Raw genomic sequence first — 17360 nt, 5'->3', positions numbered from 1 at the left:
ATTCATTATTCCGTCAACAGCAAAAGTATCCCATATCATCAAGGTCGAACGTACTCTAGATTTGATGGACTTGTTTTGACCCTTAAATTCTTAAGTCGGCCTTATACTCTGAAGGGAACTAGAAAACCCTCCAGCACAGTTCAAGAATAAGCCTGTGGAAAGTTACTTCTTCAAAAGCAAAAGTATCTCATATCATCTCTTCTCCATTTGCTTCTCCTTATCCTGACAGCTGAATAAGAGACAAGGAGAAGGAGAACAATCAACCGGAAGCCGAAGTCGAACCTCCGATCCTGGGTTGCTTGCTTGGAAGTTTGACTGCTTGCCTTGTCTGTCACCTCTTTCGGCAGATCTCCTAGCTCGGCGACTTGGGGGACTCCTACTATAGGGTTTGTATCGCACTTGACCAAGCCCGAAACTACAAGTAAGCTTCAAGTGAAATTGATACATTACCTTGTGCATCTTTATCGGTTAAAGATACCACCCATGGATGGAGGAAAAGTACTTCTAGAGAAGATGCCACATCTACATATGAGACAGATAAGGCACGTGAAAATGATACCACACTTCAGTACTTAGAAGTTTCGTGATTACTCAATGGCTTGGATCTTGCAAGTCCCCAACCGATGAGCTTCCCTCACTCGGGAACTTAGGGGAGCACTGTTTGTACCATACTTGACCAATCCCGAAACTACTGAGCACTGGTCAACGTTATACCGTCAAGGACCCAGAAGAGCTTCCCTTCAACTAGGAAGCAAATCACAATGCGACACGTGTCGACATCAGAAGCCAATCACAGCGCGACACGTGTCAACATCAGAAGCCAATCACAACACGACACGTGTCAATGTTAGAACAAAACTAGAAACTTTCTTCTATAAATAGGGATCATTCTCCCACAATAATCTCTAATGTCATTTTGTACTAAACTATTCACTAGAACTCACAAAATGAGAGTTTGAACCTATGTATTTGTGTAAACCCTTCACAATTAATGAGAACTCCTCTACTCCGTGGACGTAGCCGATCTGGGTGAACCACGTAAATCTTGTGTTTGCTTCCCTGTCCCTATTCATTTACGTACTTATCTTCACTAGTGATCGAAGCAACCAAGCGAAGGTCACAAACCTGACACTTTCTGTTGTACCAAAGTCCTCGCTGATTTTGTGCATCAACACAATTGATTCAAATTTAATTTTTAAATTTCTACGAATTGTATGATTACAATTGTTATTAAGTGTTGTAATTTTGAAGCAGTAAGGACTGGTTTGAGATTGTGGTGTTTTTTAAAAAAAAAAAAAACTTAAAATAAAATTTGGAACATCAAATGTCTTTGGTAAAATAAAAAAAATACTTTAAAAAAAACTGCTGTTTTTTTTTTCAAAGCATAGTAATCAGTGTCATTTTAATGAAATTTTCAAATGGTAAGTATATCTCCACATATTATATTTCTCTTTTACAATCATCATATCACATTAAATTCTATATCTTTTTAGTCATTTAATATATTCATAACAATTTATATAATAGTTTACTAAACATTTATACACTTTTTTTTTGTTAAAAGCACTTTTACCCAAAAAAAAAAAGATTTACCAAACATTCATTTTACGACTATTTATTCTTAAATCATAACATAATCATTTAAGACACAGCAATACCAAACTAGGAGAGGATCCTTTCCAACCCAATCCCTCCGGATCCTCCTTCTTCCTCTGTTTTCTCTGCAGTTTTTCTTCTGCTTCCTCGTCTCCTTCAATTCTTCTTCTTCAATAATCATTTCTTCTTCTTCACCATTTTTGTTTGTTTTTAGGAAAACTTCATAACCATGAGTCGTTGATGACTATTATGACGTTGTCGATAACTAGCTTTGAGGAGATAACAAAAAGATTTTTCAATGTGACTGGTACACGGAATGATACACTACGTGTCACTACACAAATGATAGGATATGTGTGTTAAAAAGTTAATAACTTAAAAAATAAAATTTGTCATCACTTTTATTAAAACACGTGGTATGCCATTTGTGTTCTTGTTATAATTAAATTTTTTTTGAGACCACAACGCCAACTCCAGACTGACGCTGACTCCCAGGAAGCACAATGCCGACTCTGGAGAAAGCCACGACGCCGGCTCGACCCTTAATGAAGAAGGGTCTGGATCCAGTGAGATTGGGTCCGGCGAGGATCCAGTCAGATTGGGTCCCGAGAGGATCCTTTCCCTACCAAACTAGCCCTGAAAATGTCCCGTTTCTAAAAAAAAAATATCAAGCAACCAATTGACATATTTACCCCCAAAGCAATAATATCCAGTAAATAAATACAGGGCAGCGTGCTCCAAATTTAATTTAGTGAATCGATCACCCTTGCACAACCATCTAGAAGCGCCCTAACCCCAAACTTGTAATTTCACCAATAATTACGCACGTCCCACGCACACATCGTCCACGTGTCCCCCTACTTCCACCGATTTCTAGCGTACCGGCAGCGGAAATAGAACAAAGAAACACAAGGAAGCACAAACGGGATCCCAAGCGAACCTCCCAACCAATCGACCCTCATCACGCGGATCGCCAACGTGGCACCCATATTTTGAAATCCCGCCCAAACCCGGACTTCAATCCTTTCAATAAATCAAAATTTAATTGTCCGCCATTTTTATTTTTTATTTTTGCGCCACGGGCCTTCCCTTCTTGTCCCTTCACACAACCAAGGGCAAATTTTACACACGCACACCGCACCAAAACTAAGCAAACGACCCAAAGGCATATCTCTCTCATTATTCTCCATCTCTGTCTCTGCGTCGTCGCCTTATCCTCTCCCTTCACCAAAGGTAAACTCGCCCGCCGACTCGGACCGAGTCGCTTCGTTTTCCGCCGTTTTCGAACGATTCTCGTCGTTTTTCGCTGTGTCCGAGCGATTCTCGCTCTTTGGGAGGCGTTCTCGTCATTTTTCGCCGTTTCCGAACGGTTTTTATCGATTTTGTGCCGTTTCTGAACGATTCTCATCGTTTAATTGCGGTTTTCTGTTCAGGTTTAGCTGAATATGGGGAAATCAAGAGCTGCTGCTCCCAAAAAAGCCGATGCAAAGTGAGCTTCCGGTTTTGTTTTCCGTTTTGCTGTGAATTTTCTTCGATTTTATAGATTTAATCCGAGATCTCGATATGAAACGGCTATTCCGAATTTATGTATATATATTTTTTAAATTTTGATAGGTTGAAGACCAAAAGCGCTGGCGCGAGCAAGAAGGCAGCGAAGGATCCGAACAAGCCTAAGAGGCCTGCAAGCGCCTTCTTCGTTTTCATGTACGGTCAACGCACTCTCTCTCTCTCTCTCTCTCTCTCCTTTTTGTTCAGATCGAACGATTTTATTGTCGTTTATTTTGTAATTATATTTTTGTATGAATTTTATACAGGGAGGATTTCAGAGTGAAATACAAGAAGGATCATCCTAATAACAAATCCGTCGCCGCTGTAAGTGAATCTCATATTCTCAGATCTGCGCTCTTATTTTCGTTTTTTTTTTTTGGATATTTTTTGTTTAACTTTGCAAAATTAAATTATATTTATTCTTAGTTTCCATATATTTGAATAGGTCGGTAAAGCTGGTGGTGATAAATGGAAATCGCTTTCAGAGGCTGTGAGTATTTAGCCCAATCAATTTTGTTAATCGATTTGTTAATTAAATGGATATTCTGAAAACTTTTTACTAATTTGTTGGTTAATTTAATTAAATTATTCAGGAGAAAGCTCCCTACGTTGCCAAGGCAGAGAAAAGGAAGACCGAGTACACCAAGACCATGAATGCGTATAACAAGCGCATAGTGAGTGCTCTCTGTTCGATTTACAGTTTTTTCGGTTTAATTGGTTTGAGTGGTGTTGTGAGAATTGTTGCTTCATTGCGATATTAGGCTGAGGGAGGCAATGGAGCGGAGGACGAAGAGTCTGATAAGTCCAAGTCCGAGGTGCAAAACGAAGACGAAGATGATGACGAGAGCGGAGAGGTTTTTTTCTAATTGGCTCTTGCTATTGTGTTAATCACGTTTTCCCTGCTTAGTTCTGTGATTAGTGTGATTGAACCATGTTGGTTTTGTTTAATTGTAGGAAGAAGATGATGATGAGTAAAGAAGGAAAGCCGGAAATCGAATGAAGGAGAGGAGCAATTCGTGGTTAGGGTTATTGGTTAGAACATATCGAATGACCTGCATTTTCTGATTAAAGCTTTGTGTCTGATGATAAGATAGCTACATTTTTAGGATTAGGGAAGGAAAGGGAAAAACACAAGGGGTTATGTTTCGGGACTCATCCACCTGATTCCCCATATCGTTTCTGTACTTAATGATCGTTTTTATGTTCAAATTACTTCTGTTTTGCTCTAATTAGTATCCCTTTTATTATATGCTTGGGATTGATTTGCTTTGTGCATTTTCTTATGGTTGTGGCATTTGACTTTGTATAATATGGATGTCACGGTGTCGGTATTCCAAATGAGTCGCAATGTGCGTTGTGATGTATGATAACTTTTTTTACAAGAGTTTGTGATTCGCTTGGAATACCGGCAACTAGTCTTGGAGTGAGGATGTGGTTTGTCTGCATTTCGGTTTAAGATTTTGCGTCATTGTTCTCTATTCGCCATCTTGTTTTATGTGATTGTGGTTGTTTGGCTTCAATCTGCGTCTCTCTCTCTCTTTTGACTTTCTACTGGTTCCTTTGGATTGCTTTGGGGATTCTTCGTTGGTTGTCGACACCGATTGGATGACAAACCTGTCAGTGTATTTTTAGCATGGCATGAATGTCTACTCTTCCAGTATGCTCGTGTATTTTAGAGCTTGTTTGAAAAGTGCTTTTAAATTACTGAAAGTGTTTTTTTTTTTTTTTAAATTTTTGGATTTCGAAAGTATTTGAAATGTCTTATGCTAAAAGCACTTGTTATGTGGTTTATGATAGAAGTATTTTTGGTGTTTTTTCTAGAATTAACTTTCATTTTTATCAAGTTTAGTTTTCAAAATTTTTATTTAGAAGCATGTTTCAATCGTTTAAAAGCAACTTTTACACGAGCACTTATATATGAGACTCGAGATTCTTAAATTCTAGGTTAAGGAGTCAATATCTAACGGCCAAATTTCTCAAGTGCATCGGGGGATAGTATAATTTTCGTTTTTGAAGGTTGAACTAGATTTTGTTTCATTTTTGGGACCTGGTGTTGAATACTGCCGGTGCTTTTGATTTGGCGGACTTGCTTCAGTATTTGTGATGTTATCAGATGTATTCAATAAAGCATAGGAGCGTGCTATTTATCTATATTTTTTTACTTCTCACTCTTAATTTGTGGCTGTTTGATCAAATGAATCAAATAAGATCAATGAATAAAAGATAACTCTCCTTATTATTCAACTAGTTAATTGAAGCCTCCAAATCACTTTTAACCTACAACGACAAGAATTTTGTCTCCATTGCGGGTTTCTACTACCCCTCTCTCCATATCGGAAGATTTTTTGGGCAGCACGTGCAAAGCGATGAAATACAAGGGCTTGTTCGAATTGCTTTTGGAAGAGCTAAAAGCATATTTCGTATTCTGTAAGGTATTCCCACTAATAAGTGATACAACAAGTATTAAGGGCGTATTCTAGACTGATTATAAAAGGGCCTAATTGCTTATTCGAGAAATGTATTACTAGGGAGACTAAATTAAACAAAATTTGTAAACTAAATGATGTGTCATCAATAAGAATGTGTATGTTTATTAATGCTTATGTAATAACTCAATCATTAACTTTCATGTCATTTAATTTACAAAATTTTATCTATAAATTTAGTCTCCTTAGCATTACTTGTTGGATAAGTACATATAAAAAATTCTTTCTTAGTTTTGTGTTTTGTTTCAAGCTATCACTATACTAAATCCAGGGGGTGACGTTGTAATTAGGAATGTAGTGGGTTGAAGATTAGTGCTTATCTATAGACAAAAAGGAGCGACAAAGGAAAAAAAAAAGCGAATGGGGAAATCACTTTCCATTGTACATTATCTAAAATTACATTAATGAAATTCTATTTGTCAATCAAAGAAGGGTAAAAAGATATAGTTGTCTTTTATCATAACAAAAAAGTTAAGGATAGTAACGTAATTTCACACGATAAAATTTTTCTGTTTTTTTAAGCCTTACCTACATATAATTTTGTCGTTTCTAGTTAGAAAAAAATGAAGAAACAACCTCTCTTCCTTTCTCCTCGCTTCTACGTTCTCTTTCACTTTCTTCCCCTCTCCTTCAATTTTAACAACAAAAGTAAAAAAATTTCACAGAATTTGTGTGTGGGTATATATACTATATTGTATTAGAACATGCTCCACTTGTCGCGAGGCTCGTGTGAGGCCACTGGATACAGTGTGAGGGGTACAAATTGGGGTCGGGTGAACCCGGCACTTTCCGAATCTTGAACCGTAGGGATACGTGGTTGGGTCCGAACATGGAAGAATTCTCCCTACTTACTTGTCACCTTTTTTTTCCGTACCAAGTGCAACGGGGTTCAGTTTAACCAAGTTTTTGCTTCTCTGCAACCCAACAGCCCACTTACAAATATCTCCAACTTTTCCATCCGTCAAAACCCTAATTAGAAAAATAATCCAAAAAGCCCAAAATATCAAACCACCACATTTACTTATTTACCCCCGCTTCAATAATATCCCACGCCAATACAGCTGTTGCGTACTACGCGTTTTATTCTATCGATTCGATCGCTCTCAACCACCAGACCCCAACCCACAAAACCAAACCCCAAATCCGTCATTTCGCCCCTACCCCTATCTCGTGCATCCCCACGTGCCCTCCTCGCTAGCGAAGAAGCACACAAGGAAGCACATAAGGGAGAGCCCAGCAGCAAATGAAGGCGTAGCGCACGGATAGCTGACGCGGCAAAACATTTTCGTAATCCCGCCGAAACCCAAAACTTCAATTTTTTGGGTTAGTCGAAATTCGGTTTTGCCCCTTCTTAATTCCTTCTTATCCCCCCCCCTTCGGCCCTTTCGCCAATTTCACATCCACGCACCGCAACAACAAAAACAAGGGCGTAGTTTACTCTCTCTCTCCGCGTCTTCGTCTTGTTCTCGAAAACCCTAGGTAACCTTGCGCCTCCGCCGCTCTGACTCGGTCCGAATCGAGCAGTTTTTGACCGTTTCCGAACGATTCTCGCCGGTTCCCACCGATTTTTGACCTTTTTTGTGTGGTTGCAGGTTCGCCATGGGTAAAGCCAGGGCTGCTGCCCCCAAACGCGATACGAAGTGAGTTTTGTGCTCTATTATGCTATGATTGCTCTCCGATTGCATCGGTTCGATCGGAGAACTGTGATTTGTTCTCCCGTGTTTTGATTTCTGCTGTGCTTTGTGTGTTTGAATTTTTGCTGATTTTTTTTTTGAAATTTGAATTTTGAAAGGTTGAAGAGCAAGAGTGCCGGAGCGAGCAAGAAGCCGGCGAAGAAAGCCGGAAAGGATCCGAACAAGCCGAAGAGGCCTGCGAGTGCCTTCTTCGTTTTCATGTACGGTCAACTCTCTTTCTCTCTCTTCAGTTCCAGTTCTAGATCTGACCTTTTCTGCATCTTTTTATTTTTCAGATATTTTTTCTTTCCCGAATTTAAGTTTGCTTTCGTCGTTTTACAGGGAGGACTTCAGAGAGAAGTACAAGAAGGAGCATCCAAACAACAAGTCGGTTGCTGCCGTAAGTCAAAATCTCATCCTCTCAGATCTACCAACTTGTTCGTCGATTTTAGCCTCTGATTAGTTGTTTTGATTAATTAATTAATTAGGTTAAATCAAACATTAATGCAAATTGATCTTGATTTTGTTCAATTGTAATCAAACAGGTCGGTAAAGCTGGTGGCGATAAATGGAAATCGTTGTCAGATGCCGTGAGTGTTCAATTATCGTTTTAATTTCGTTGATTAGTGAATAATGTGAGATTATTTGCTGAATTTTGATGCTCTGTGCTTGAATTAATCAGGAGAAAGCTCCCTATCAAGCCAAGGCAGACAAGAGGAAGGTAGAATATAACAAGAACATTCAGGCATACAACAAGCAATTAGTAAGCACTCTTGCTCCGGCTTTCATGTGATTCGTTTAGTTATCGGGTTGAGGATATTTGTGAGACTTTGTTGGTTTATTTACGTGAATTAGGCTGATGGAAATAATGAAGCTGATGAAGAAGAGTCTGACAAGTCCAAGTCTGAGGTAAATGACGATGATGAAGACGAGGACGAGAGCGGCGAGGTCAGTTGTGATTAATCGAGCTCACATTGTGAATGTTTCCGTTGTTTTGCATGTTCAGTTAGTTGAATTGGTTACTTAATTGTTTGTTTTGGTTGTGTTGTAGGAGGAAGACGATGATGAGTAGAGAGTAGGGGAATCGAAATGGAAGGGGAGAGGCAATGTCTGTAGGGTTGCTTAGAGGATAATTGAAAGGTCTGCCTGCACTTTGTCTTCACCATGGATAAGTTGCTGGCTCTCTACTTTTGTTTTTAGGGATTAGATTTAGGAAAAACACAAACGAAAATCGGATTAAGTTTGAAGATTGTCTGCTCCCCTCGATTCCCATATCGTTGTCTTTGTACTTAATGATCCTCCTTATGTTCAATGAATTTCAGTTTGCTTTCGTAACATAATGCTTTCGTTAGTTTCTTATTATGCAAGTTAGTGTGTGACTTATTTTCAATTAAGCATTTAATCATTGCTTAGTCCACATTTGAGGTTTTGGTTTATGATGGTAATAGTGTTCAATGTCGTTGTATGTGACTCGATGATATTGGTGTTCGACAATACTCTGGTGCTAGTGTTCGACTTTACCCTAGGGATGGTGATTGATTTTACCTCTGGACGTTGGACGTTGGACGTTGGAATAATTTGTGTTGAGAGATTTTCCCAGGATTATTGTTTGGGATACAAGTCTTAAGATGAGAATTTGTGAGGTTATTGTGGCATTTTTAAATTTTAAATTTGGGATACAAGTCTTAAGACGAGAATTTAAGATACAAGTCTTAAAACCATCTTTAAAGGAAATATCAAATTTAAATTTGAAAGTTTACGTAGTATTTTGGCATTTTTTTAACTTTTACTCTTTAACTGATATGTCAAATTTTAAATATAAAATAATAATCGGTAAATTACATAGTAATTCCTCAGGATTGAGGTTTATTACAATCTCATACCACATCTTTAAAACATTTCATTTTCATACTTCAAGTATTATTTTATTTCAATTTCATTATTTCGTTACATTTTTCATTCATTAATCTGTTAGGTGATGGTGTGACTGTCAACGTGGCACGCCACATGGCAAAAATAATAATTTTTTAATTAAAAACCTAAACCCTTAAAAAAAAAAACCTATTGCATATCCCTGTAACCCCTTACCCCAAAAACGAAAACCCAGATCGTCCCTCAGATCCCTGTAACCCCATATCCCCCAAAACCCATATCCCTGGTGCTCACCCTAACCCCCCCTCTACCGCGCGATGTAGGTCAACCCCCCCCCCCCCCCCCCCCCCCCCCCCCCCCGGTGATGCAGGTCACCCAGACCCTGATCCCATCCATTTCTCTCATCTGCAACCCCACCACCCACCCTTTTCTTCTCTCTACACACCCCCCACTCTCCTCTAAACACCCTCCACTCCTTAAATTCATACCCGTTCCACGAACCCCGGCGATGGCGAGACGAGATCTAGGTTTTGTTTTTTTTTTTTTTTTTGGGTTGCAGGTAGGGGGTCGGGAGAAGAAGAACCCCGGCGATGGCGAGACGAGATCTAGGTTTTGTTTTTTTTTTTTTTTTTGGGTTGCAGGTAGGGGGTCGGGAGAAGAAGATGAAGATGAGGGAGAAGATAGGGGAAGAGGGGGGTTGGAAAGACAAACTGAAGGGTTTTTTTTTTTTCTTTCTGGGTTGCGGGGAGAAGAGAGGAGGATAAGGGGAATAAGGTTTTAATTTTTTTTTTTTTAAAAAAAAATTTATTTTTTATAATATTTAGAATATTTAGTTTTAAAAAAAATTAAAAAATTATTTTTTTGCCACGTGACACACATTTGGCAACCACGTCAGCACTTAACGGATCAATGAATGAAAAATGTAACGGATGTATGAAATTGAAATAAAATAGTACTTAGGGTATGAAAGTGAAATGTTTTAAAGATGTTGTATGAGATTGTAATAGATCTCAAACCTGAGGGGTTACTATGTAATTTACCAATAATAATTCTTATATATTTTCTTTGCATTGAGAATGAAAAGAAACAAAAGGATGATGCTTTAAACCAATAAAAAATTAATAAAAAGCATTTAATAATTCATTAACAAAATTTGAAGGTGCTGTCAAATTTAGCAGAAAGAGGGAAGAAAACATTAATGTTGTCTTTTGTTACTGTTATTGTTGATTTGAACATTTTGACATTTCCTTTGAAGATGCTCTAAGTTCCTGTCCACATTGAAAAGTAGTAGGTAAGAAAATGCTTGGTGGAAATTGCTTTTGGAAGAAAGTTTCTTCAACTTTACCAGATAAGGTAGGAAGAAAAATGAGGACTGATATAACAATAGAGAGTCCATTGTCCATACCATACTGCATATTCCAATCCTTTGAGAGAGGCTTTTTTTTATCTGGCTTTAGTTCTCGTATGGCAGGTCAACTTGTCTCTTCTTCTTCCTTCACTAGTAATCCTTCATGGAAATACGATGTCTTTTTGAGCTTTAGAGGAGAGGATACACGCACCAATTTTACCGATCATTTATACAAGGGTTTGGTCGATAAAGGAATCCACACCTTCATTGATCACCAGCTTTCAAGAGGAGAATAAATATCTCCGGCTCTTCTCAAAGCAATTGAAGAGTCAAGAATTTCTCTCGTCATATTCTCTAAAAGCTATGCATCCTCAAGGTGTTGCTTGGACGAGCTCGTGAAGATCCTTCAATGTAGAGAATCAAAGAAACAAATAGTTTTGCCAGTTTTTTACAAGGTGGATCCGTCCCATGTAGGAAATCAAAAGAGTAGTTTCGGTGACGCATTTACAGACCACGAGAGCAAATTCAAAGACAAGAAGAAGGTCTTGATGTGGAGGAGAGCTCTTAGAGAAGTAGCAAATTTGTCAGGATATCCACTCCTAAAGGGAGAGTACGTATATTTCTTCCCCTTACAGTGTTTTATTTATATAGTTAATTCTCTATAATAATGTCAATTTTGTGTTTCATTTTTACTGTTTAGATTTCTAGCAAGCGACACATGCTGGACTTTAGTAATCACTAGTGCAATTTGAAACCCTTTTTCATTTGGATAGAAATATAGAAAAAAAGGTCACTGATTAAATGTGTTATTTGTTTTGAACTGCTAGATCTGAAGCTACATTTATCAGCAACATTGTCGAGGATATCTTAGTCAAAGTACGTGGTGACACATGTTTGAATGTGGCCAAACACCCAGTTGGAATACAATCGTGCGTACAAGAGGTGAAAGAGCTTTTAGGTGTTGGTGGAAATGATCGTTGTGTGGTTGGGATTTGGGGGATATCTGGAATAGGCAAGACAACAATTGCAAAAGCTGTTTATAATGCGATTGCTCATAAGTTTGAAGGTAGATGTTTCTTGGCAGATGTTAGAGAAACATCAACATCACGTCAAGGCGTAATCCAACTACAAAACACTCTTCTTTCTAAGGTTCTATGCGGTACAGAGTTGAAAGTTGTCGATGTTCATGAAGGAATCAGCCTTATAAAGAAACTGTTGAGGGGAAAGAAGATTCTCTTAATTCTTGATGATGTGGATCGATTGGAGCAGTTAAACAACTTGGTTGAAGTTGATAAGTTCGGTGAGGGTAGCAGAGTGATCATAACCTCAAAAAATAGAGGATTGCTGGAATCTTATGGAGTTGAGTTGATATATGAGGTCCAAAAGCTAATGGATGACAAGGCTCTTGAGCTTTTAAGTTTGAACGCCTTCGGAATAAATGAACCTCCAGATGATTATTTAATACTTGCACGTCGTGCAATAGCTTATGCTCAAGGCCTTCCATTAGCTCTTAATTTGATAGGTTCTCATATGCGTAAGAAAAGTATAGATCGCTGGAAAGCTATATTGGATAGTTATGATTCTTACGTAGGAGAACCTTATACAGATATTCAAAGAATACTTCAAAAAAGTTATGATGCCTGGGATAATGTTGTACAACAAGTTTTCCTAGACATTGCATGTTTCTTTAAGGGTAAACATAAAGACTACGTGTTACAGATATTAAAAAGTTCGAAGCTCAATGTACCTCAAGATTGTATTGAAGTACTCGTTGAGAATGCCATCATAACTATTGAAGATAATATGATTTTGATGCATGACTTGCTAGAAAAAATGGGTAAGCGCATAGTTTACGAAGAATCTCCCACTGAACCAGGGAAGCGTAGCAGGTTGTGGTTTCATGAAGATGTGTATCATGTTCTAACTGAAAATCAAGTAAGTACAATATATTTTCTTACATTTAATTTGGCATGATATAGAAAAAAAAAAGGATTTTAAAACAGCCTTTGTGAATTCTTTGTTATATGACTTGTTTGCTAACATTATTTCTTTTTTCCATCTTAGGGAACAAAGAAAATTATAGGCATTGTGGTGGAGCTGCCCGAACCAGATGTGATAACCTTAAATGCAGAAAGCTTCTTGCGGATGGTAAATCTTGAAATTTTTATAAATCGTAATGCACGCTTTTTTGGGCGCATTGATTATTTGCCCAACGATTTGAGGTGGATTGAATTGGGTGGACAATCCAATTTTCATCGAAGGCATATAGTTGTGTTCAATTTACCACCCAATTATCATCCGAGATATCTTGCTACGTTTGACGTGGCATATAGTGGCATCAGATCATTGAAGGGATTTAAGGTACATACTTTAAATTATTTAAACCATTATTTATTTGAACATATATTTTTTATTTCCCCCAAATAAAAAAAAAAAAAACTGAAGTGTTTCATTATATCTTTCTAAAGCATGTAAACTTTTGTTTTGGTTGTGGTTTCACAGAATTTGGCAAAGCTTACAAATATGAATTTAAGTGGTTGCGAATTCTTAGAAAAAATCCCCGACTTATCCGGAAGTCCAAATCTAAAGCACTTGGTTCTAAGTGATTGTAAAAGTTTGGTTGAGGTTGATGATTCTGTTGGATTCCTTGATAAACTTGTTGAATTGAATCTTTATGGGTGCTCTAAGCTTACGAGGTTTGTAACAAGACTTGGATCGAGATTCCTTAAAACGCTTTCTCTTCGTAGTTGCGCAAGGCTCGAGAGTTTCCCAGAAATAGAAGAGCGCATGATGGAATCTCTAACGGATTTGGATATAGGAGAAAGTGGCATAAGAGAATTGCCTTCATCAATTGCATATCTTACTGGGCTTGCCTATTTGTTTGCAGATAAATGTGAGAACCTTATAGGTACATCATTACATCATCTTTCTGGGTTGCAATCTCTCTCTGCGGTTTCTTTCCGTCAATGCCCAAAACTGGTGACATATGGGAAGAACAAGAGGAAGTTTGATGAAGTTTCATCCAGCAGTACCGAGTCTCAACTGCTTTCAACTGACTTAGAGACTTCACAGGACAACTGTAGCACATGGCTTGATCTCTCGAGAAACAATTTTGTTAGTCTTCCGGATTGCATTAGCAAATTTGTCAACTTGGAAACACTTTATTTGACTGGTTGCAAGAGGCTTCGGGAAATTCCACAACTCCTCCCACCAAACCTAAAGTTTTTATATCTCAATGAGTGCACATCATTGGAGAAAACTCCAAAACTACCCCCGATGCTTAACTATCTGGACTTGACTAATTGCTATACACTAATTGGCGATGAGGTGGCAAAGCTGGAAAACAATTTGTTGAATGAGGTTCCTCTCTCTTCTTAATTTCTCTTGAAATGAAAATTAACTTTGCAGGTTAACTATATATATACCTACCATTGCAGGAATCTCTTTGGTGCCCTGGATTGGAAGTTATTTATCCCGGCAATGAAGTTCCAAAGTGGTTCAGCTATGCCTCTAATCATCCCACAACCGTTGAACATCTACCAGAGGATGATGAAATAGAAGAATTTGTTGGAGGCAGTGAATTTTGTTTTGAGATTCCTCTAAATTTACAAGGGGAGACGTTATTAGGATTGGCTGTATCTGTGGTTCTTGATGCACCGGGTACTAATCTTTTTAATTCTTATATTCTCATCAACAGATCTCCATGGTTCGGACCATATTTTTCACGTTACAAGCACATCGAGGCAGCTCATGTGTTGCTCAAGGTACTGGATTTAGACGAGAATGCGCAGCGGAGAGATATTTGCCAAGTTATATTTCGTTTCAGCGAAGGCGCACACATTAAAAGCCGCGGGGTGCACCTCCTACGCGCAACCAAGATGAACGGCTTGCCCAACGAGCACTCTTGGGAAGAGGCCTCCTTCTCGGAGGGCTCAGATATCTTCTATGATGCATATGATCACCAAGAGCAATGACTTTCCTTGTCTTCGGAGCCAGAGGATGATCATTCTAAGCGGACGAATATTGATGTCAAGTGGAGGAGCCAAAATTTTCAAATAATGAAGCTATAATTACAAAAAAAAAAGAAAAGAAAATTCATTGGACCATTTCGTCGAACACATGTTGGGCACTTCCCAATTCCTGCTGACATTTGCCAAAACCTTACGCCAAAGTATGTCGACAACTACTGTGATCAATAGAGGCTTGTGTTAGTGTAAAATAGACAATTACTAGTAAAATGACTAAGTTTGTAATGTTTAAGACTAGTGAATGTTTCGATTATAGATTATAATTATTTTAGTCTAAGTATATGTCCCAAACCTAAACACAACATTGCAAAATAATTATTAAAATGCAGTAGATAAACAAACCCAAAACCTAAGTTCGATCATTCATTCATCGAACGTCGGAAAATAAATCAGAGGAAAACATAGTGCAGAAAATTGCTTCAATGTGGTTCTTGGTATTTACATTTAGAAGTATGCCTTGGTTATCAGATTATCAAATCATCGTACGAAGAACTGACTAATATACTTTTCAAGACGAACAAAAGGGTCTCAAAATTTCATTACATTAACATGAAAACCGAAACAAAACAGTTGGAGATCGAAGAAAGCAACAAGTAATACTTTTACAAAACCAGGCTTTGGGATACTTCATTCTTCATTTTTATATTATATATTTTGTCTACAGGCGCGCATGCGAGGCTTTTTTTAATTTGTTTTACCCATGTGAACAGAGGACTAACTGTAATAAAAGCCAGAGAAGCAACGACGCTTTGATATGTGTAGTATGTATGTTGTTGCATTGGATGCCGTAAGCCAGCAATTGAAAACACTCAACAAGTGGAAGTTAAGAATCCATACTCGATTCTTCGAGAGGTTTTCACCTGGATTTCTCCAATGAGCAATCAACTTGTCTCTTCTTCTTCCTTCAGCAGTACTCCTTCGTGGAAATACGATGTCCTTTTGAGCTTTAAAGGAGAGGACATACGAACCAATTTTACAGATCATTTATACAAAGATTTGGACGATAAGGGAATCAACACCTTCATTGATCGCCAACTTACAAGAGGAGAAGAAATATCACTGACACTCCTCCAAAACAATTGAAGAGTGAAGAATTTCTCTTGTCGTATTTTCTCAAACCTATGCATCTTCAAGATGGGGCTTGGACGAGCTCGTCAAGATTCTTCAATGTAGAGAATCAAAGCAACAAATAGTTTTGCCAGTTTTTTACAAGGTGGATCCGTCCCATGTTCGAAATCAAACGAGTAGTTTTGGTGACGCGTTTACAAAGCTTGAGGGCAAATTCAAGGACAACAAGGAGAAGGTGCTCATGTGGAGGAGAGCTCTCAGAGCAGTAGCAAATTTGTCAGGACATCCTGTTAAGGAGGAGAAATATTTTATTGTGACCGGAATATGGATGGTACATCACGTGTTTTTATATAAGTGGTGAGAAATTTTATTTTTTAAGTTATAAACTTTTTAACACATATCATACTATTTGTATACTGACACATGGTGTACCACTCCGTGTTCAGATCGCACTGAAAAATCTCTTGTCAAGGAGGAAGAGTACGTACATTTAGTTTTGTGTATTTATATTGTTAATTTCCTAAAATAATGTCATCAATTTAGTTTTGTGTTTCATTTTTAATTTTTAGATCTTTAGCAAGCGACACATACTTGACTTTAGTAATTACTAGCGCATTTTGGATAGAAACATAGAAAAATGTTCAATTACACTTTTTGTTAATATCGTGTATTATTTCTCTCTGTGTTGTTTTTACATCTCTGAAATATAGCAACAAAAAAAAGTTCACTGATAAAATGTGTTATTTGTTTTGAACTGCTAGCTATGAAGCTACAATAATGAGCAACACTGTTAACGAGATCTTAGTCCGAGTACTTGATGGCACATATTTGAATGTGGCCAAACACCCAGTTGGAATCTTGCGTACAAGAGGTGAAAGAGCTTTTAGGTGTCGATGGAAATTGTGGATTCAAATTTCTGCTATCTTCTCATTTGACGAAAATGCACATGTAAAATAATAACACCTAAGATTAAGATCAAAAGCCTCATGTGTCCACGATGAATAGGGGGCTTTGGCCGAAGAATTTCCGATATCAAAGTTAGAATTCTAAAAAGAATGTTTTTAAGAGTTTGTGGGTAGCAAATGACTTAGCATTTTAATGGGATAAAAAGAGTATTTATAGTAGGGTGGCCGGCCCTTAGGGTGGAGAATGGCCGGCCATATATGGTGGTATTTGAAGAATAATTGCAAGTAACATGACAATTATTCTTAAATTAAATAGGAAGTTTTGGGAGTTACATTTTAAATAAAAATCAATAAGAAATTGATGAGGAGTGGTGAGAAGGAATTGAATAAATATCATATTGATCACCTTTGACTCTTCCTTGATTGAGCTGTTATTGATCGTTGCATGCGCGTGATGGTAAGTTTGAAGTGGGAGATTTTTTATATTTAATTTTAAACATTTAAAGGGTGTGTTAGGTATGAGGTTTGTGTTAAAAACAACAAAATTTGTATTGTATGTAATTATCAAATTGCCCATATCTTTTTCTTTTGTTTAATTTTGATGAGAGAGAATAATAATTTTCTGAAGTTTTGGTTGGCAAACAAGATTCTATTAATTGGTAGTTTAGATTAGTTCATGGGTTAAAATTACCGACCACTTAATACTACGGTCTAGTAATATTCTTCTTCACTTGTAAGTAAGAGGTCTTATATTAGATTCTCTTCAAAAGTGAATTTGAACCATATTATTATTAGCTTATTGTGAGGCTAAGCCCACCTCATTCCCATTATCATAG

General features: G+C 37.6%; 3 protein-coding genes and 1 pseudogene across 5 annotated transcripts; all 4 read left to right on the top strand.

Annotated features, from left to right (window-relative positions):
* The first annotated feature begins 2346 nt into the window (after nt 1–2346).
* Nucleotides 2347–4373, top strand: LOC103426765 (high mobility group B protein 3-like). Its single transcript, XM_029089983.2, has 8 exons — nt 2347–2829; nt 3030–3085; nt 3211–3300; nt 3411–3468; nt 3590–3634; nt 3738–3818; nt 3906–3998; nt 4099–4373. Exons 2-8 carry the CDS (start codon nt 3042–3044, stop codon nt 4117–4119), a joined length of 432 nt encoding a protein of 143 aa, XP_028945816.1. The 5' UTR covers nt 2347–2829; nt 3030–3041; the 3' UTR covers nt 4120–4373.
* A 2339-nt stretch (nt 4374–6712) lies between these two features.
* Nucleotides 6713–8643, top strand: LOC103426764 (high mobility group B protein 3-like). Its single transcript, XM_008364843.4, has 8 exons — nt 6713–7109; nt 7223–7270; nt 7423–7524; nt 7646–7703; nt 7849–7893; nt 7986–8066; nt 8159–8251; nt 8355–8643. Exons 2-8 carry the CDS (start codon nt 7230–7232, stop codon nt 8373–8375), a joined length of 441 nt encoding a protein of 146 aa, XP_008363065.2. The 5' UTR covers nt 6713–7109; nt 7223–7229; the 3' UTR covers nt 8376–8643.
* Nucleotides 8644–10581: 1938 nt separating this feature from the next.
* Nucleotides 10582–16122, top strand: LOC103418220 (disease resistance protein RPV1-like). Of its 3 annotated transcripts, none has more exons than XR_011572980.1 (6): nt 10582–11133; nt 11351–12458; nt 12588–12884; nt 13026–13883; nt 13961–14694; nt 15262–16122. XR_011572980.1 is itself a non-coding variant. In XM_017327554.3 (5 exons), exons 1-5 carry the CDS (start codon nt 11072–11074, stop codon nt 14495–14497), a joined length of 2862 nt encoding a protein of 953 aa, XP_017183043.3. In that variant the 5' UTR covers nt 10582–11071; the 3' UTR covers nt 14498–14828. The 3 variants fall into 3 exon arrangements, 1 of the variants encoding a protein (XP_017183043.3); XR_011572981.1 differs by having other exon boundaries at nt 15216–16122; XM_017327554.3 differs by lacking the exon at nt 15262–16122 and having other exon boundaries at nt 13961–14828.
* Nucleotides 15425–16576, top strand: LOC139190928 (toll/interleukin-1 receptor-like protein; annotated as a pseudogene).
* The last annotated feature ends 784 nt before the right edge of the window (nt 16577–17360 follow it).

Source organism: Malus domestica, chromosome 02 (assembly GCF_042453785.1).
Source record: "Malus domestica chromosome 02, GDT2T_hap1".
Lineage (NCBI taxonomy): Eukaryota > Viridiplantae > Streptophyta > Magnoliopsida > Rosales > Rosaceae > Malus > Malus domestica.
Note: the sequence above shows the minus strand (reverse complement) of the source record. Positions and strands in the feature narration are given on the sequence as shown.

Bases quoted from the DNA above. Each gene is read 5' to 3' on its own strand.
- LOC103426765 (XM_029089983.2), top strand. From the start codon at position 3,042: ATGGGGAAATCAAGAGCTGCTGCTCCCAAAAAAGCCGATGCAAA. The intron at 3,635-3,737 runs GTGAGTATTTAG...TAAATTATTCAG, and splicing joins GGAAATCGCTTTCAGAGGCT to GAGAAAGCTCCCTACGTTGC. The intron at 3,999-4,098 runs GTTTTTTTCTAA...GTTTAATTGTAG, and splicing joins ATGATGACGAGAGCGGAGAG to GAAGAAGATGATGATGAGTA.
- LOC103418220 (XM_017327554.3), top strand. From the start codon at position 11,072: ATGTGGAGGAGAGCTCTTAGAGAAGTAGCAAATTTGTCAGGATATCCA. The intron at 12,459-12,587 runs GTAAGTACAATA...TTTCCATCTTAG, and splicing joins ATGTTCTAACTGAAAATCAA to GGAACAAAGAAAATTATAGG. The intron at 13,884-13,960 runs GTTCCTCTCTCT...CTACCATTGCAG, and splicing joins AAAACAATTTGTTGAATGAG to GAATCTCTTTGGTGCCCTGG.
- LOC103426764 (XM_008364843.4), top strand. From the start codon at position 7,230: ATGGGTAAAGCCAGGGCTGCTGCCCCCAAACGCGATACGAA. The intron at 7,525-7,645 runs GTACGGTCAACT...GTCGTTTTACAG, and splicing joins AGTGCCTTCTTCGTTTTCAT to GGAGGACTTCAGAGAGAAGT. The intron at 8,067-8,158 runs GTAAGCACTCTT...TACGTGAATTAG, and splicing joins AGGCATACAACAAGCAATTA to GCTGATGGAAATAATGAAGC.